Source organism: Dermacentor albipictus, chromosome 4, assembly GCF_038994185.2.
Source record: "Dermacentor albipictus isolate Rhodes 1998 colony chromosome 4, USDA_Dalb.pri_finalv2, whole genome shotgun sequence".
NCBI lineage: Eukaryota > Metazoa > Arthropoda > Arachnida > Ixodida > Ixodidae > Dermacentor > Dermacentor albipictus.
The window spans coordinates 119,038,442-119,059,197 of record NC_091824.1 but is presented as its reverse complement, the minus strand read 5'-3'; the positions used below and the strand labels follow the sequence as shown (position 1 = coordinate 119,059,197).

The window sequence follows — 20,756 nt, the reverse complement described above, 5'->3', positions numbered from 1 at the left end:
TAAAGGGAAGTTATGAAAACACATACAATGAAGTTATTTATTATTACAAGAGTTCGTTTCTTGTTCTTTCAAAGAATGATCTTCACGGGGAATCAAAGTGACATCGACTTAAGCACTTTTCTGTTTTATTGCGGTTTTGTTTGTACGCACATGGCAGCGCACAGTGCGTGTGAATTTTTGTGTGGTGTTGACGTGCACATGCTTAATGTAGTTTCGTGAAATGCCGGTGTCTCAGGAAGTTCATTTCGCTCATCACTTGGCAGCGAACGAGAAAGTTACCAGAGACCGGGCACTACGAAAGTTGACAAGATGGATACGCGCAAAATCTGGCCGCCAAGGCATGGGTAAGGAGTCGTAGTGCTGGAATACTGTGTAAAATGTTTGCGGTTAATTCTGCCACTTGCCACATCTCCAGCGGTAAGTTGCGCTACAAAGGTCTTTTCTCGCCTCTTTAGAATTCACCGAGGAGGCATTAATGAAGCTTTGGAAGGGCTTGTTCTTCTGCATGTGGATGTCCGACAAGCCGTTTGTTCAGGTAAATTTAACGCACTACTTTTTTACTTGCAGCCTCCAAAGGAACTCTTCTACAGGTGCATGTCTTGGTGTTTATTGCGTTATGTTCTCACTGCGTTGTGTTCACAGCAAGAGCTGGCGAACAGCATAGCTGGCCTGGTGCATTGCTTCGCCCGTCGGGACCAGTCGTTGCTGTTCCTGGAAGCGTTCTTCAAGACCATGGCCCGCGAATGGTTTGCGATCGACAGGTTTCGCCTGGAGAAGTTCATGATGGTAAGCTACATCAAAATGACGTGTTATTGAAGGTTTTGTTTTTTTTCCCTGTGGCGGCTGTAGTGATGACACATACGTTTTCGCATCGTCGGTTATGACTTGAATATGTGAAAATCTGCTCGGATGTGCTGGCAGACTTCGCTATCTGTCAGAAGTAAAATGACAGGCATAAAGCGATTTCAACTGCTTGTCACAATTGATGGCTGATGCAGCCGTTGTTTTCAGCAGGGCTTTCAACATAGAAATAATTCTCAACTTCCGTGACTCAAGAACTATTTTATACAGGTGTCACACTTCCTTTTCGATCGCAGCCGAGCCCGATTGGGATCGAATTTCTTGATTTCGATTGGCTCCCTTTCGCAGCTTGTGCAAAGGATCCTATCGCGATTGAGTACTGAGATCCCGGTCGAGCTCGATCGCAATATCTAATACCCGTGTCACACGGGCGTTTGGAAGGCCTTCCAACCGATAGTCAGTTGACTCAAAGGTCAAGTTCGAGCTGCTACACGGGCGGTTTCGAAGGCCGCTGAGTCAATAGTCTATCGAGTCAACGGAGCACCTTACAACTCTATCGAAATCTCGATGGCCTTTGAGCAACGGAAACGGAAACAGCGCGAACATGCCATCTCGTTCACAGTGTGCTCGTACTCACGCTTAGAAATAACAAATCAAACCAAAATGCTCTAAAAATACTATATATGAGTGTGATTAATTATTCCATAAAGTATTTTTGCCACTTGATATTGCGAACTGCTCATACTCTCGACAACAGCGACATGCAGTGGCGCAAACGTTGCCGCAGTTTCGTTACTTAACAACTTAAAAACTAAAAATACATGTATGGCAATGTATAAACATTTCTTTAAATGTATAAACAAACATAAAAGAAATTATAGTGCTTTTAAGTGGTTTTAATGTTGCTTAACTTTTCGTGACATGAAAATGAAAGTAAGGATCCGCAGCGCCACACAATTTTACGAGAAACGCCTGAACCACTCAACGGCCTTTCGAAAGTGCCGTGTAGCAGCGCGACAACTCCTTTGAGTCGATAGAGTTGTGGCACTTCGAAGGCCGTCGACTGGAAGGCCTTCCAAATGCGCCCGTGTGACACAGGTATAATACCCCGCGTGACCAGGGTATTTATACCTGTGTCACACGGGCACATTTGGAAGGCCTTCCAGTCGACGGCCTTCGAAATGCCACAACTCTATCGAATCAAAGGAGTTGTTGCGCTGCTACACGGCACTTTCGAAATGTCTTTGAGTGGCTCAGGCGTTTGTCGTAAAATTGTGTGGCGCTGCGGATCGTTACTTTAGTTTTCATGTACCGAAAAGTTAAGCAACATTAAAACCACTTAAGAGCACTATAATTTCTTTTATGTTTATTTATGCATTTAAAGAAATGTTTATACATTGCCATACATATATGTTTAGCTTTTAAGTTGTTGAGTAGCGAAACTGCGGCAACGTTTGCATCGCTGCATGTCGCTGTTGTCGAGAGTATGTGCAGATCGCGCATATCAAGTAGCAAAAATACTTATTGAATAATTAATAACACTCATATATAGTATTTTTAGAGCATTTTGGTTTGATTTGTTCTTTCCAACCGATAGTACGAGCCCACTCTGAACGAGAGGGCATGTTCGCACTGTTTCCGTTTCCGTTGCTCAAAGGCCATCGAGATTTCGATAGAGTTGTAAGGTGCTCCGTTGACTCGATAGAGAATTGACTCGGCGGCCGTCGAAACCGCCCGTGTAGCAGCTCGAACTTGACCTTTGAGTCAACTGACTATCGGTTGGAAGGCCTTCCAAACGCCCGTGTGACACGGGTATTAGATATCAGTAAATGAAGTGTCAAGTTGTGGCTAACCTTTTGATAGGCAAACAATTGATGCAACTGCCATTAAAGAAATGTTTACCGTATTGACATGTTAAAAGTATAGCAAATTACTTGAAACATTTGAAGATGTTGCAACAACCTGCCATATGGTGTAACCCACCATTTCAATGTAAGATAGACAGAGGCAGCTGAAACACATAAAGCGATGCCACTGTGATCAGAAGGTACATGGACACTTTTAAATTTGTGTATTCTGTTGCCTACATGTAGCTGTTAGACTTTGCCCTTAAAGGCGTCCCGAACCAACCCTCGAGCTTGGTGAAAAAAATACAGTCCACGTCCAGCATACACTTCTGTGAGTATCTCAGCCAAATTTTGCAGTCATGAACGGTGCATGGAGCTCACAAGTGGAGACCGAAGTCACATTTTTCTCAAACACACTCTTTTCAAACAAAGCTTTTTTCTCCTTATCCATTTTGAAGCTGCCCGCACCTTGCATTTCTCATCATATGCAAAATTACTATGGACGGCTGGCACCAACCAGGAAGAGTAGATCATAAAGTTGGGCTTCTTCCTACCGTTTTGTGCATATGGTTTGATGCAGTTTATTAAGCAGGCTGAATTAAGCGAGATTCGCTGTTTTGAGTTGTGCTAATAATTACGTATTTCCGTAATCTGACTCTGTCGTCTGTTCACGCTCATGTCTACCACATAGGAATGAAACTGAAAGTGTTGTAGCCAAAACTCCTCTTCTGCTGAATGCATTCAAGTACTTTTTACTGCTAAGTAATTCTGAAATAGTGTATTTTAACATCAAATGCATTTCTAAACTTCAGTAAAAATTGTTGCAGGTTGACTTTAATGCTTACAAGGTATTCGCCTGTCAACACAGTGTATCCATGTGCATCTGTAAATGTCATTTTAATTGAAGTCTTTTCAGAAAAAAGACAATGATGCTGTGGTACAGTCATGAATAATTATTTCTGTGAAGTTTCTTTGATATATTCTGTTAAATATATCTATTCCAAGACCATTTGGTTTTTAATGCACCGCATGCAAATCATTCATGCCTTTCCAACTGAAACTGCTGAGTGTGCACGTGGGTGTAGGATTTTTGGGAATTTTTAGAAAGCTGAAGCAAAATTCAGTGCAAGAACAGACAACAGATGAATTGAAACAAGACAGAGTACTACTTTGTGTCTGCTTTGTCTGTTTCCTTTTAATGTGGCATGCTTAATTTTGTCTCAACCTTAGAAAATGCACCCACTAGCCCAGTTATATTGATTGCCTATTTTAAATAGTCACATTACTTGGGACATATTCAATTAGCTTACTAGTGTATCAGTGTGCTCCCTGTTCACCCTCTCCTAGAAGGATCAAAGTTTTCATGTTGTATTTTTGCTTTCATTTATGACCAGCTGGTGCGGCGATGCTTCCGCCAAGGCGTTGCCTTTGCCTACGGAGACACATGGAATGATGAGAACATCACTGCCTTCTGCAACACTCTTAAGATAACAGCCCTGTGCCCAAACAGCGAAGCAATTCCCCTTGGCTTCAGGTTGCATGTGGTTGATGTGTTCCTCCAGGAGCTTGCCAGAATGCATGGTGGAGAGGTGAGAAAGTCTTGCCAGTTTTGTCTTTCAGTATGAAGCATTCGTAGCCTTTTACCAGGCACGTAGGCAGGCTACTGTAAGCCTTGTTTGTTCTTAGCTCAAGAGCTTAATAACCTTACCACACTGCTTCCTATGGGCAAGCTAGCGCTTTGATACGGTCTACTCAAGTGTAGCATAGCAACAATTAGTACCCTCAAGCAAGAGAGTGCCAGTTGCCCCATTTTTCCCTCATGGCAACTAGCACTGAGATGTTATGCGACATTGCACTGCCTTCAGGATGGGCCTAGGTTGTAATTGAACAGGTTGTAATGTTTCTTGGCCAAAATACAATAAATCAGCCATGCCATCGTTGTCTTCGTCATCATGCCATCACCTTGCCGTTGTCATTACACATGAGATTTGCTTGCCCTACATGGTCATACAGGCCATTTGGAAACATTTCACAGAACCCTCAGTAATGCTTCGCAGCCAGCTACCTGCAAAATGCTTCGCACAGCATCGATTCCAGCAATGCATGGAATCTGGTTAATTTTTGAGGAAGCCAACAAACGTGATAGTGGAAATTCAGTGATCTATGCTCATTGCAGTTGCTTACCACATTAAACTGAGTTAATCGCAGACCAGTTCTTTGCAACTACTTCCTAGGACCAGTGTCAACAACTAATAGTGGGTGCCATACCATGTCTTGATCGATTTGAGACAGAAGCTGTCTTGCAATGCCACAAACATGGTGAACAAAGTTGCTGCCATTAGAGTTGTTGCCCATACCCTAGCATTCATTGGCAGCATTATTTCTCAGCTTCTGACTGCTGCGTAGACCTCTCATCGGGCAAGGAGAATAGCGTGCGTGGCGAGCTTTTCCTCCTCTCTGGCTTTAGTGATCTGGCGCTGCGCTGCTTGAAAGTATTGCTGTCTTGTGCTGCAGAACAATTTAGGAATGTTTTAGATTGTACTTTGTGAAATTTAAGCCATGTCCGTTCATATAAGGTTGTCAGGGAAGCCTTTCAGTGCATCGGTGCAACTACACTAAGTGGAAATATGTCTTGGGGGCGCAAAAATGTAGCGTGTTTTATCAGCCACGGTGTGTGCACATCATCAGTCACATGAAACAGTCTAAGGCTTGCTGCGCATTATAGTATTTTGCCAGCTATCATGTCAAAGGTTCACGTTGCTTGCAAAACTAATTATCCTTCTGTCAGTAATGCTCATTTATCATTATCAGGGTGAACATCTTAAATGTTGAGTGGTGCAGCACCTTCTTCACGTCCTGGGACAACTTGTTTGCAACAATGTAGGCAAAGTGTAGAAATTAAAATACATTTCTTGATGTGTGCCTAAAGAAGCACATTTGCAAACAGTGCAAATAATCTTTAAGCTTTATGACTGCTCTGATGAAAACGGTCGTTTCATCCCATTTAGCCTCACCTTAGTGTACTGAAATGCTTTGACTTCAATGCATGAAGCTTCTCTCTGCGCAAAGTAATGTTATGATCCTTGTGAAATTTTAAAGTTTTTTTCCGCTTACAGTTGACACCAGAACAAGCCATACTGTTCCTGCAACCTTTCTTCGACATTCTGATGCACTCAAATGAGTAAGTCAAGCTCAAGCTGCTACTGCTTTGCAGCATATTTTTGGGGGGGGGGGGAGGAAGAGGGGAGGGGGGGTGACAGTACCTTAGACACAATTTTAGAGTGAAAGCTCTACTACGCCACGTCTCTCAAGGTCATTCATTGTGTTTCATGACCTCTTGTCCATAGAAAACCATGTAATTAGAGCCTCAATATAATGAGGTGTGTTCGTACGCGATTTCAATATAACAAAATTTCGCTTCCGCAGAAAAGGAATGCCGAGACAATAAATGGAAACTTCGCTGACGCAGATGGTCAAATGATTGAATTACAAGCAGCTGTTTGAAAATGCAGCTCTCAAATCGCGCGCAGTGCAACAAGAGCTACCGCAACCTCATCATGTTGAGTATAAAGTCCAAGTGCGATAAGGTGCGAGTGAAAGTATGCGATGGTGAGAAAGAAAGACGGCGGCTTCACGAACAAGTGCCTCCTCCCCGCACGAGCTCAGGGAAAGAGGAGGAGGGGAGCGAGCTCGTGATAAAGCAATCAAGTGCACGCAAAGGGCGGAGGAAGGGGAAGTGTGGATGGATGGAAACAACTTTATTTTGAATCCGGCAAATTTGAAGACCTGGGCTCAGGTCTCCTATGAGGGGACTTCGAGGCCTTGCCTCGTCGCCGCCTCTTGAGCGTGCTGGACAGCCCAAAGGAAGTGTGTAAGCTAGCACTCATCGCGATTCCTGGTGCGCATATCGGCCGTGGCTGCGGATGGCTGTAAGCGTGGCTGAGCTCATACGCAACTGCGCACCCTGCTTTAGAGGTAATCTGCCGCATGTGCAAAGAGAGGGCGGACTGAGACGGCGTGGCATCATGCGACCTGTCTTGCCGCACGTTTCGTATTAGAGGTTGTGTAATCTAGAATTTCGGTAACCTGCTAAAGTGAGAGGCAAAGGATTTGCTCCTTGCTGCGGGTGCTTTTCATGATAGCGTCGTCCCAGTGCAGGTGCGCTATCAGCCTCGGGGGCGGAGGGCACGTGAAAGAGTGGCTGGCTTCGCTTAATTCGTACTGCCTATGTGAACGTATCGTCGACGTGGCTTGAAACTGTATCATTCATCCCTGACTCCCAAATTTATCAAAATAAATTGTTTTCTCATTCAGATTTGCTATTTTCGATTGTTCGATGATTTGGAAAATTCTGCGGCCCCTTTCCATGTAAGAAAAATCGATCGGCGACTGTACTTATTTGCATAAAAGGTTGAATTTCAATACAACGAAATTTTGATATAACGAAGCAAACTGCTGATTTTAGGTACTTCGTTATATTGAGGTTTAACTGTACTGCCTAGCCGAAATAGCTTGAGATCACCCACTTACCTGCCAAAACGGAACTTGGAGAGAGTACGATGAAAGGGCAAAAAACATGCAGTATTTATTCACTTTGCGCGACAAAAGTCTGTTATTTTTGTTTGATCGGGCAGCGTAGCACCGAAGACAGTGACCTCAAACTCATGCTGAGAGCCAGCTCTTCCACCAGCCCCCTTTTCTCAGCAAACACCCGGTTGAGGCTGACATAACGCGCAGCTTCTGCCACTGTCGGGCCTCTGCCGCTGTCGGACTTGAATCGCCTGTGCTTTCGCTTTCTGTGTTGTCCTTATCACTGCCGTTAGGCGACACTTTCGCAATAACAGAGGCGACGATGGTGAAAAGTTGAACCTCGTAGCTGACAACTTTTTGCAGTCACAGCAGCACTTCCGAGCAACTTCTCCTTCGCATTCCAAATGTCATGCACCGTAGTCAACAGTTGATCCCGTCTCACATGCCAGCGCCAACTTCTTTGTGCCATGTTCGGTATCACGAGCAGTGTTCAAGTTTTCTTCTATGCAGAGCACCCAGGTTTTTTCCAAGCTTCGGCATGATGCAAGTCCTAGCTTGTACGATGCTGTAACACAGGCCACAACCTTTTCTGGCATAACACCGAAATGATTTTGATGTTTATGTGGCTTTACCCTTCCAAGCGCCCTCTGCATTTGTGCTTGGAAACTGTTATGATCTAAGGTTAGTTGTTCTGCTGGGCCGACCTACCACCATGATTGCCCAACAAAAAGTGGAAACACTACATGTTAGCCGATACGTACGCAATAAGCTAGTGCAATTTATGCGGATACAAAATGCATTATGTTAAGCGGCTGCTGAGTCATGGATTTGACTTTACTACTTTTGAAATGAAACCACTGTTTAAACGGGTATGGTTTAACAAAGTTTTACTATAATACATTATAGCCACATACACTACCTGCATAAAGGGAAAATTGTAGAAAGTGGGATAAAATGGGCAACAGCTCAGCCACAACACGATTGCTGAACAATGGACTAAGCACAGTTGCTCTTGTGGAACTGCTCGCTGGACTTTGTGCCCTGCTAGTCTCCATTCAGCTGCTTCTAGAGGAGTTTCTGGTGCCGCCACAAGGTGCCTAGACCTCCTTACATAATTTAACAAAGAAAGAAAAAGTAAAAGAATATCACGAACACGCTGCACATGTTGCTATGTGAGAGTGAAGGTGTTCAAACAGAGCAACAATGATTCGGTTCAAGTGTGGCTTAGAAGTCTCTGTATGCCTGTGACTGGCTTGTGGTTTTGGTACTATATAGCCATGATGGGGTGCAAGGTATACTGATTGCAATACTGACACTCGCCGCTCACTGAGTGCCACGTAGCGCCACTGTACAAAAACATCTTTACATAGCACTGCCATTGCATTGCAGCTCCTTTCATAAATGTTATCTGCCGCTCTTCGCTCAGCAGTATGATCCCATAGCTGCTAAAAAAACCTTGTTCAGCATTTTTGATTTTATTGAGTGGTCAAGTAACCCTTTTTTTCTTCTTTCTGTCATGTCTGCAGTCGAACCCTCCTGGATGCAGTGCGGAAGAACATCTTTTTCCTGCTGTTGGACTTGGATCGGGAAGCTGCCGAGCTGGGTGTGGATCCCAGCACTGTGAAACTCAAAGGCAGCAATGGGACTACCGGGGATGGTGACTCTGCAGGAGATGATGAGGCGGAGGAGGAGGACATGTATGACGAGCACGGAAGGGTGCTTGAGAAAGGAGAGTCCTGCCAAGACCTTCCTGCCATTCCCGTGAGTCGGAAAATAGCAACATCCTGTTTTCTCCCATAATTCTTGCTTTTGTTGGAGTCATGGTTTCCTGGTTTTCCAGAAGCCTTGCAGGCTGTACAGCCGCTGCAGTTAGGTTTTCGTTGGCTTGATACAAAAGTTAGAAAACTGTAACTTCCGTGGCCAACACTTGGAAAAGCAGCACTGATTAGGCTTAGCAGTCAGTGTGGTGATGTCGTGACTACTGCGTTTACTAAATTCTAACGCACCCTCGATTGTAACGCGCGCCCGTTTTCCGTCCCCCCCCCCCCCCCCAAAGAAAGCGTACAATACTGCACACCTCACGCTTCCATATAGAAATACTATTTTCTGTCATTTGGAAAAAACAGATTTATTTCCAATACACTAAATTTGCGATGAATAAAAACATATATGGGAGCGGCGTACCTTGCCGCGAAGAGTTTCGCTACACTGGTACGAGTCGCGTGGGGCAGTAAATATCACTCGTCGCTATCAGACAACTCCTTATCGCTATCAACAGACCAAAGCATTTCATCCTCGGTGCCGTCCATGGCATTCAAAATACTGCACTTTTTAAAGGCCTTGTTGACCATGACAGACGGGATCATGCACCATGCACCTTTCACCCATCCTGCAAAGTCCTGCAGCAAAGCATGCTTCGTTTCATTGGCAGGCGTTATTTCATGGCAGCCACTGACAAGCCATTCGGTGTAGAGTGCTCGAATTCTATCTTTCACTGGCTTGTTCAAACGTGGAGCGGCTGGAGCTGTGATGTCATGCCGCCGGGTATCACAACATGGTCGGCGTCGCATGCAGCCAGCTTGTCCTTGATGCGCTAGTCAAGGTGGCACCTGAATGCGTCGAGCACAAGCATCCCCCACAGACCCAAACTGGCGCTGGGTCTCTTCCACCCAACGTTATCAATCCAGTCAGCAACCAAATCCGTGGTCATCCAAACTGTTTCATTTGTGCGCACAATCACGCCACTCAGAAACACAATTCTTTTCGGGAGCATCTTCCATCTGGAGATAAGATACGGGGGCAGCTTGTGCCCATCTGCAGTGCAACAAAGCATTGTGGTGTCTCTAGCTTTTTTGTGGCCGCAAGAAAAAATGTGCCTTGCTTCGCCTCCTTCTTTTCAACGGTTGTGGTGGCAGGTATGTCAAAGTAGAGCAGCGTCTGATTAGCATTTCCAATCTGTCCGAAGTGGTAGCCTTTTCTATGGCACAACTTCAATACGTACCGCTGAAAACTGTGCAATTTTTCATATTCTTCAGGCAATTTTTGGCATATCCCTGTCCGCCTTCAAAGAGAAAAGCCTTTTCTTTTCATAAAACTTGATAGCCAGCAGCTGCTTGCTTTGAAGTCACTCCGCATTATCCCTTTCTGTAGGGCTAACTGCATCGCCCGTACTTTGAGCACATTGGTCGTCACTGGTCGCTGTGCCATTCACTGCTCTTGCACGTATTCCGCGAGCAGCTCTTCTATTTCGGCAAAGCAGCCTTGCTTCGGTCCACTGAAACCCTTCGTTTTGCTTTGCTGATGAAAATATTCTCCTTCTGTTTGGGCCAGTCCTGCACGCAAGTTTCGGGAACTCCGAATGCCCGTGATGCGACCCGATTTCCGTCTGTCTCCGTGCACATGATAACTTTCCTTTTAAATGTGGCATCATGGTGGACTCGGCGTGTCTTTGCAGTCGGCGCTTCCATGATGATTGAATAAATGCAGAAAACGGGAAGACAGGCGGTAGACTAGATTAGACCAACGCCTGGTTACACGTACAACATGGAGGTATGCACATGGATGAAGCTACGGTAGCTAGGCTAGAAGTGCATACAAGACGGTCATTTTTCAAATGCAGATGGCGATATGGTAATGTGGATTTAAGTTCATACTCGATTCTAACACGCATGCAATTTTTGGACCCGTTTTATTGGAAAAAACGTGTGCATTATATTCAAGTAAATACGGTAAATAAGCAGAGGACTGGGTCCAGCAACTCCTCCTGGCTGATGCAGAGGATTTGCTTGCAGTTTTATTTTTGCACATCTCCAAGCCATTATTTCTCACTGCCTTGCACTTCATGTTAACTAATAAAACTATATCAACAACATTACAGCAGTATCAACCATCGACCAGGCTTAATTGTCCCTTTCAAGCCGTCTCAGATATAGGAAGCCTAACTGAGAAGTTCAGTAGCTCAGCAAGGTGAAGCTTTTTGTCTTGATTTTTTGTTTTTATGTAATAAAGCTTCGCTATAACTCTGCTTTATTTTTATTTTTCTGCAGTTTGATTACAGCGTTATTGCAGACAGGCTTTTCGACATGCTCAAAGCCACCACATTGAAGCCATTCAACCGTGCCCTGATCACCAGAATGGTGAAAAAGTGAGTACATTCTTGATTTATGATTTCGTAATATTCATTGCAGTATTCTTTTTGCTCACATACTGTGCTGTAAGCTCACGGCAACAAAATATATTGTAACAATTTCTTTAGGTGAGACTTTCTTTGCCTGAAGAAAGATTGCCGCTTTTTCCATCTCCTCCTCTTACTTCTACTGTTGATTTTGACCTTGTGCCACACATCCTTCTTAAAGCTATGGGCCAGCTAGCCAAAAATGGTACTCTGCTAATCTTTTTTTTTTTTTTGCCTACTTTCCTGGGGTGTTTGGCGTGGCTGCTGGGTGCTCGGTTTCTTGCTTGATAGACTCGGAGGCTGGTCATTTCACCTCTATAGCCACCACTTTACCAGCTAGTTATGGCTTTGCTCGTGACAGAGAAGGTTCTGAGCCTGAAAAAGAAGCCTGTGCAGGTTCACTGTTGTCCATTCTCAACCATATTTGCTGGAACCTAATTCTACAGTTTCACTGGGATAAATCTTACTGTGGTTCAGAGACCACGTTTTCTTTGTGGCATATGTAGCTTCAGTTGGTGGTGGCACTCTGGCAGAGGGTAATTCCAAAACCTGTTTGTACAGTGAAACCTCAATCATTCAGCTTTCACGGGACTTAAAAAAAAAAGTTTTGTATAAGCAAATGTCGAATTATAGAGGGTGCCGAAATAACAATAAACATATGCTACTGCATCAACATGTTCATTTACTGAATGAATAGGCAAATCCTGTTTCTGTCATTCACAAAAGGAGCGTAGAAGCTGCAGTGCTCGTCATCTTGTGGCTGATTAGCGCTCGCAGCGGCGAAGGCCACAATGAGACCGTAGCCCAAGACGTGCTTCTTCATTTGAAAGGTGCCTTTCACTACCATGCACACATTCTGATTGTTTTTTCAACTGTAAACTGGTCGGCAACACCATTGCAACATAGCCAGCAGGTTTGATACCAGCATGTAGGCTGCAATAATATTACTCTTCATCCTTCATCCTGAAGAGATGAAGAGAAAACTATGTTTGTTATTTATGGAACTAACTTGATCAACTTCGGTGTGTGAATGTAATTTATTATGCTGATATCAGATCTGAGATCAGTACTGTGCCGTTTTCTCTAATTCTGCTGTATATTTTGTTCAATTTTATGGACACTCCAGTCGCATCTCCGCTATTGACGTTGCCATGATGTATGGTAACACCAGGGCCATGCTCTGTATGCTGTAGATGCGAATGAAAGCAAATGAGGGTGAGCCGAGGTTGGTGGCTTGTTATTTCTCATGCAAGGGAGGCAGGTGGCGAGGGAGCGTACCATCTTCCACTGCGTGCAAGTGGTCGAAGGAAGAGGGGGGGTTCACCTTGGGGGTGGCTGCATATGGCGTGACCGTGCCCAGCCACGCAGGCTTTATCTCGAAAGCAATCTGCGACGAGTAGAGAGTCAAGGTGCGCCGAGGGCTCATAGCTTCGTGTGCGCTGTGTTCTCACCGCTTAGTTTGCATTGAAACGAGAGACGGCATGAACATAAATTAGCTCGCTGCTGCTGCTGCTCTTCCTCACGCCAGAATTTTGGCAGCGAGTGCCCGCGCATGTCGAGTGAGAGGTGTTTATGTATGCCTGTCCATGTCTGACACCATGCTTCTTAATTTAGTTAGTAAGCGAATGTTTACAAGTTCATGCATCCAATAAAACTGCTTACTGCCGTACTTCTTATAGCTGTATGATAATTTACTATCGCAATGGATGCTTCGCCTTTCAAGCAAAACTGCAACTTTTTGTGTGTGTGTTCTCTACTAGCCCATAACAAATATCGCTGTTTTCAGTTGCCTGCTGCACTGCCTGCAAGTGTAGCCTAGAAAGAACATTAAATTTTGGATGTTTGCTGCCAGCGGAATTCTTTAATGAATTTTGCACAGTTTAAGCTGATCATAAGTATCGGGAAATACACTTTGCAATTGTATGTGAGAATCTATAGCAACAATAGCATTGTTGTAGCATGCTGAAGTAGGGCACTTCAGCTCCCAATTCCTGATTTCACAGGATTATGGAAGTTTTTCATTACGTAGCAGAAGATTATGCCTAATGCATAAGAGATAGCCTTTTAGCTATAACGTGTGTTGATATCTCTGAGTCTTTTATTAGTGTTTGTTTCTTTCATTGTTACTTTGTGTTCACTTCTTTCTCTATGCTGTACTTGCTTGATTCTCTGTTGTGTCACATCTGTACATCCCTCCTAACATGCACTGTTCTACATTAGGTTCCGTGCTGTTCTCGAGGAAGGTTTGGTTAGGCCTAAAGTGGTGGAACCTGGTGTTGAGGAGCCCATCACAGAGGATGAAATCGAGGCTGCTGCCAACAAGCTGGAGGAAGAGCTTGAGGAAGAGCTAGAGGAGGACCGTGATGAAGTGCTTAAGCTCAAAGAGAAGAAGCAGAAGGTAAAACCTAAATTTGGCTTTGACACCACCAGTGGTGCATATGAGTACATTGTCAGTGGCGATGGTGACTCCGAAGAGGATGAGGGGTTAGAAAATGGAACAGCTCGAAATAAAAAGCAATCGAAGGCAAAGCAACTGAAAAAAAAAGTGCAAGCCCTGTCTGATGAGGAGGCAACGGATACATTAAGTGATCTTGAAGATTCTGAAGATGAAGTTTTTGATGTAAAAGCTGCAAGCAAAAAACAAAAGCGTTGTGCAGTGCTGTCTCAAAAAGCTGAAGAAGTCCCAAAGGCTGAAGGTGCTTTTGATGGAGCTGAAGATGGTGTGCCTCCAAAGAAGAAACAACGAAGACGGAAGCCTAAAAAGCCCAAAGACAGTTCAGTCGACGATGCAGCTGGGATAATGCAGAAAACAAGGAAATTGAATGGCTTCGATAAGGATACAAGTGTGACAGAAAGAGAATTTCAGAAAGGCTCAAACTCTGTTGAAAAAGTTCCCATTGTAGAAGAAAAGAAAGGTCTCTTCACTGCCAAGAAGGCCGACCGGCCGATACTGGGAAAAACACCACAAAAAAAGTTGCTAAGTGCAAAGAAAAAGGCGGGCGGCATGGGTGTCATAGTGCAGCAGCAGGTTTCAAAGCCTATTTTGAACAGAGAATCATCAACTGAAGGTCCTGCTCTTGTTTCTCTGGAAGGAAAGCAACAGAGGACGGTCAAGAAGCTGCTTCGGCAGCGGCAAGCAAGAAAGGGGAAGAAGGAGCGTGGACTTGCTGCGCCTACTAGAGGTTGGCAAGTGACACCACTCCCTTCAAGTGCCAACAAAGCTAAGCAGTCAGACGTGCCAGTTACACCTGTGAGTGTGGCAACCTGCGCTGACAAGACAACAGAGTCAACAAAGTTGCCTCATTCATCACTGCTACAACAAAACAGCTCAGCATCTGCACCAAGTGAACGTGTCATCACAAAAACTGAAAAATCACCTGACACATCATTCAAAAGTCACGAAATTGTGGTCGCAGGTGAGGTCAAAGCAGGCAGTTCAATATCGACTCCTACAACACTACAAGCCCGTGGAGGAACGATCAGGCAAACAATCTCACCATTACAGGGTAACAAGGGAGCATCAACGGGACCTCACTCAGCTGGAAAAAAGAGTACTGGAGTAACAAAGGCACCTCATTCGCCACTGAAGAACCACCTTAGAGCAGTGAAGTCGCCTCATACACCTGTACAGAATAATAGTGGTTCAGTAGCGCTGCTGAAAGGTCTGCAGGCATCTAGCAAAGGAATGTTCACGTCAACCCTGTCAGCATCGCTAGATGGCATAGAAGAAGCGAAGGCATCAAGTGACAACACACCAGTCGCAATGTTGCCCTGCACCCCTAAAGCAAGCAATCCAGTGATACCTGCCCTTCGCAAGTGCTTTACTGCAAGAAAACCTGAGACATTCAAGGTATTTTGATGGTTCTATTTCTTTATTCCTTTATTTTTTTCTCTTGTATGTCCTTTGCTTGGAGTAGCAAGACGCTTGTTATAGATATGTAGCAGATCATAGTTCGTTTTGTCTTAAATTAAGTGGCAAAAGTATGTGTTATCATAGCCCTTGGTCCAGTGCACCATGTCGAATCTAACTGCTATAAACTTCAAAATTTGTGGTAAGTTTTCTAGGGTACTGAGCATGCAGCAATGCCAAACAATGAGATTGTATGTCTGCTGTTGTTAGACACTGATCTCTAAACACTGCTTTCAGCTTACAAAATTTTCTTCAACACCACCTGTAAAGCTGTCTTCAATTCCTCAGGAAGAAAAGAAAGTGATCTTCGCATTATCAAAAAACAAAGCACAAGGTGAGTGTCTCTTGAGATAGTATTTTATTAATTTACCATGCAGTTACAGTCATTGTGGGAAACATACCTGATTATCCTTTTTCATTCGCTCAAGTTACAATAATATGGTTCTAATTCAGCTACACCAAGGACTCTCTCTTTTGAAATGTTCACTGTGCTAGCTTTTCTTCATTTTTTATTTTTTTTCTTCTTGTGAGCATATTTTTTCTGAAATTGAGGTTTTGACGAAAACTTGTCTGATCGAAGTTGTTCATAATAAAGTAAAGTGGGGCACCAACCATAGAATTAAAACATCAAAAGAAAACAAACAAGAGGTGTGTTTTCTTTTAATTTTGAATACTATGGTCGGTGTCTGCTTTTCTTTACCATATTTTTCCTGCCATAACCTGCCCTGCTTGTAGTAAGTGCCCCCCTATCATACTACAACTCTCGCAAAAGGAAATGAGACATCCATGCAAATAACCACAAAAGGCAGTGTTCAAAGCTTCATCGATACAAAGCAAAATTGTGTAAGCAGTATTGTTCTGCCTTTCCATTTGTTGGTGCTATCACTGCTGCTCAATAATAAAGGTGTAGTGCAGCTTTGCCAGCATTGGCTATGGCTTAAAAGTGTCATGACAATGCAACGAAGGTTCGATAAAGCCGCTTCGCAAGGTGAAGTTGATGTATTTACACTACACGTCATTTACACAGCTGTTGTAGACTCTGCCACAAGCATAGAATGAAAAATGTGCCGGAGGCTTGACGAAGCAATGTTCAAACAAGCGGCACAGGATGCTGCAGTTTTGATCAACTGAACCTTGTTTCGACTGAAACCAATCAGTATGGTGTAGTAATCTATCAAATATCGCCAATAAACTGCGAAATGTGCGAATGAAATGTGAAATAAACTGTGAAAAATTACTGTGACGATTCTTATCCTGCAACATGAATAATGATACATATGTGCCACTAAAGATTCACTCTCTTTGAGTGAAAGTAATTTCTGTAATGTTGATTTGTATCTAGTGCACAAGAGTCCTTGGAGGAGTGCAAGGATGATGCTGGGGCTCTAGACGAGAATAGGCAGCGCTTGAGAGTTTCCTGACAGGGTGGAGCTTTGGAATCGGAACGGCAACAAAAACATCAGCCTATGTCGTCAGCAGCTGGTTTTCTGGTTATGTGGCTGTGTGTATGATGTCGCAACCTGTATCTTTAGCTCATGTTTAAATATCTCAAATTTTGGTGCTGGTCATACTGTGGAACCTCAATAAATGGAAATCGCTTAAACGGAACTGCCTCTTGAACAGAACCCCCTCCTCATGGTTGGCTGGTTTTGTATTCATGGAATTGTATTCAGCTTTGTCTCTCAGTAAATGGAACTGCTGAACGAAACAAGTTTTTCTGGTTCCTTGAGGTTCAGAGAGCCCACTGTACATGTAAAATGAGGTAAATATTTTTTAGAAGAGCGCCAAAAAGAAATAGCTGACATAGATTGATGGGTAACACTTCTGGAATTGTGAATGGACTGTTCTTAGCCTGAGCAAGAACTTGGTAAGAATAATGGAAAAACAAAAATGTGGAGCATGATGCTCCTTTGCAATTAATGCACCAGCTTAATTCTTAGGATGCCAGATGTTTCGGGGGCATCTGCTCACTTTTAATTGTTTAGTGACAAAAGACAACTGTATGTGATATTCGAGAGCAAGCAGATGTTTAACCTGACAAATTATGGAAAGTTTTCATTTATAGAATTGGCCTAGACATGTGAAAAGACTGATGTCAGTGCTGTCGGCTTGGTGTCACTGGTGCTGAAGCATCGGTGCAACATTAGAAAATGTAAACTTCATCTTCTCTGATAACCAACCTTTTTCTACTGAAGAGATATGAATAGAGTTTTGATTCTGTAATCTACCACTTTAGGTTAGCGTACTGTTTCTCTCTTTAATGTCTCTTTAGTACACTGCTGAGTTCTCACCCTTTTGCACAGATTCCCTTAAAGGGACCTGTGGTACAACTATTCTCAGTTTCTCATTGTAACCGAGAGTGCAAAGGACAATAGGTTACACATAAAGAACCGTGGCAAGCCAAGGCACATTTGTACCACTTGTGCCTGCATGCTGTGCAGCGAGCACAGACAAGAGGAATTTCGCTTTGAAATTTCCATTTCTAAGCCCCTCATACCAACAGTGACAGCCATTTTGTCATAAATTGTATGACGTCAGAATTTGTAGGGCCGCTGCAGTGTAGTGTGCTTCCGAACAGTCTGAAACCTCATTGAACGACTTGCTTTGCATGCTGTGGCACCCAGTGACACTGCAAAGACGTGCCTGCAACGTGCGAGCGCGATAAAAACGGCACACATCAAAGAATACCTGAAAACCATCTCGGGCTAACAGTCAAAATGTACATGCAAATACAAAACCATCCATGGCAACCCTGATATGCTTCCGGCACCGGCAGATAAAAAAGCATGACCTTTGAGAAGTCAGTTTCCGATACTTGGAGGTTACTTTGTTTGTTACTTTGCAGGTGGTGCAATTTAATTTCATCATCCATTAGTGTTACCAGACTGCTGTACATTATAACTGTGGTATAAAAAAATATTCAAATACAAATTTTAACGACGTTGAATGCGCTCAGTTTTCACCAGCTTGGTGTGACAAGCCTATGGTTGAACATGCAATGTGTAATTCAACTTCAAAAATTTGGTGTCATGGGCTCTGTGATGCATTATTTCAATATATAAAAATTCATACCCACACTTAAAGGCCAACTGCAACGAGATTTCACTTGGGCTCAATTGACTATAAATGTCGAGTGTATACTCTCAAAGTAACCTTGGCAAAGGCTCGCTCATTTGTTAGTTGACGGGCTTATCTCTTGGCGTGCGTCGTGTGCATTCTCCCTGTTGCACTCGTGATTTGAGCTGTTGCAAGAATACCGATGCGTTGCATGGCCGTCGGGTGCTCGAATACGTACTCGAACATGAGCAATGGCTGCGCACTAAGCAACGCTGAGTAGAGGAAGGCCGAACACATCTTTCCTGTCCCAGCTTTCAGAGTGAGAGCCTGCACCACTGCGGAGCAGGCAAGTGCAATGTGGACCAACCAATGTGCACAAAGCATGTAAACTGCAGTTGGCAAAGCTGTACAAGCTACATTTCAACAGCCCAGTTGCTTATCCATCAAGATCTGCTTGGCAAACGCTTTCTCACGTTGACTATAAGTACTATATATATGCCACGATGGCACACGAAAACCAGAGGTAATGTTCAAAGGTAAGCTGTATTCAAGGGTGATATTATCGAGCGATCATTTCCGGTAGTGTATCATCTTCAAGATATTTTGTGCGTCTCTACATTAGATGCATCAAAGTAGACGAACGAAATCTTTTCTGACACTGCATCAGAAAAGAGTAGGAACCACATGCTGCACTTGTCACGAAGGAGAATGTGACGTGGCGGCCATGGTGTTAATGCGGCGGCAAGCCGGGCAGGAATGCAATGCTGCCAGACCGAAATGGGCAAAGCTTTATCATGTCAGCAGTCCAGCCTGTCTGGCCGTGAGTTTATGCGCACTTAGCACCGAGCCCCTCTAGCCGGGCCGTGCCAAGCCGCAGCTACTTATCATCCTTTACTGCAGATGGCAGTAGTTATCTAATCATTCGACGAGTCCAGCTCTTCCAGCGTGCCAGACAGCGACTGGTGAAGTTGGATACGCCGTGCCTGAGAGGCTAAGATCTCTGAAATTTTACCCGGCACTTTAAGTGTGACCCACAGCAATGTGGCAGTCAGTTGTTGCTGCAGCGTTAGCGGACAAGTGTGCGGCAAGCGAGTGTTTCGTTGCTTGTCGAAAGCGCAAACACAACATGCTCGTTTTAGGCAGCCCGAACAGCATGTTGCTGGTCAACCAAGCTAGCCCGCAATGCACACTGTTCCAGCTGCTCTGGCCTGCAATGGGACTAGTTATATTACCGCGCCAGCCACACTAGACTGAAGAGCATCTAATTTTTGCAGATTTAGCATAACTGTGCCATGCATGGATTGTGTCCACATTAAGCCATACTACACCGCACCTTTAGCTTGGCCACCCCAATGCGCTCTTCTTTGGGCGGAGGTAAAATGCATCAAGGCCGTGCTGTTGAATGTAGACAACCAGATAGAGAAAACCAGCTGGATTTGAAGAATATTTTTCATTAAAAGAATGTTGTGGTCATGCAGACGTGTGGGACCTGTTTCGCTGATACACCGGAATGGAGTAATACAAGAAAAGCCGTAGCCTCCGCTCGAGAAGGCGTTGGGAAAGCAGACAGCGTGGGCACTGGTCCACGGCATTCTCCACTGTACGTCACTTCCAGGGGGCAGTAATGGCTTTTTTTTGTTCCAGTTTCAGTATGAAAAACGATTATTTTTACGAGCTCTTTGTGACGCATTGACCTTTATTTCAAGCGTAAGATTTTGTACAGAGACGAACACATGTCTAAATTACCTGAAACTGAGCTTTCTACGCAGTTGAAAATTTTGTTGCAGTTGGCCTTTAAGTGATAAAATGCAGCACATCGCTGAAGCTATGTATCCATAATTAAGTTTCCTCTGTGCTAAACATGGAACTTTCTAATTCTTTCTTTGCACTGACACTGCATTCTTGTTATTTTGCACAGATCCAAGGGAGTATTTTGAGACATTGAAGAACAGCCCTGAGATACCATTTGATGCGTCTAAGAAGCCAGCACAGGGAGTACTCAAGGCCCGGCTCTCACTCCCATCTAGCACTCCTGTCACGTTGTCTGCAAAGAGGCGTGTCAGGATGTCTGATGTGTTTCAGTCTAATGCTAATCAATTGTTCCCAAAAAAACGTCCCAGTGCATCAGATTTCTTCTAGCGTGCCAGAAGGAACTCAGTCAGTTTGTGTCATACATCATGTTCCACTTGGCATCAAATAAATGTTCAGCTGTATATTGACAAACAACTTGGCCCCTTTCTCGCTCTTGGGGTGCAAGGGGATGCTGTCTATTTTTCACTTAGCTGCTTGTAGTAGTGATTGCTGGGCGAGCTTTGAGTAGCTGATGAAGCAGTGATGTGCATAGCACCATTACTGTGTGGACTAATTCTTCTCTACTTGCTCGATGCTGAGTGACAGGAAATGTCTTAATCTTAGGTGCACTACAAAGTAGTGTGTG

At 44.1% G+C, this 20,756-nt stretch overlaps 1 protein-coding gene across 1 annotated transcript; it reads left to right on the top strand.

Annotated features, from left to right (window-relative positions):
- Positions 1-118: 118 nt before the first annotated feature.
- On the top strand, positions 119-20,545 carry Nnp-1 (Ribosomal RNA processing protein 1 homolog Nnp-1). The gene is made up of 10 exons (XM_065449213.1): positions 119-344; positions 456-535; positions 643-786; positions 4,043-4,237; positions 5,765-5,829; positions 8,705-8,939; positions 11,225-11,322; positions 13,573-15,202; positions 15,500-15,596; positions 20,238-20,545. The coding sequence occupies exons 1-10, from the start codon at positions 221-223 to the stop codon at positions 20,456-20,458; spliced, it is 2,889 nt and encodes a 962-aa protein (XP_065305285.1). The 5' UTR covers positions 119-220; the 3' UTR covers positions 20,459-20,545.
- Positions 20,546-20,756: the final 211 nt, after the last annotated feature.

Excerpts from the sequence above, each read along its gene's own strand:
- Nnp-1 (XM_065449213.1), top strand. The coding sequence starts at position 221 with ATGCCGGTGTCTCAGGAAGTTCATTTCGCTCATCACTTGGCAGCGAAC. Across the intron at positions 536-642 it reads CCGACAAGCCGTTTGTTCAG|CAAGAGCTGGCGAACAGCAT; the intron begins GTAAATTTAACG and ends TTGTGTTCACAG. Across the intron at positions 11,323-13,572 it reads ATCACCAGAATGGTGAAAAA|GTTCCGTGCTGTTCTCGAGG; the intron begins GTGAGTACATTC and ends GTTCTACATTAG.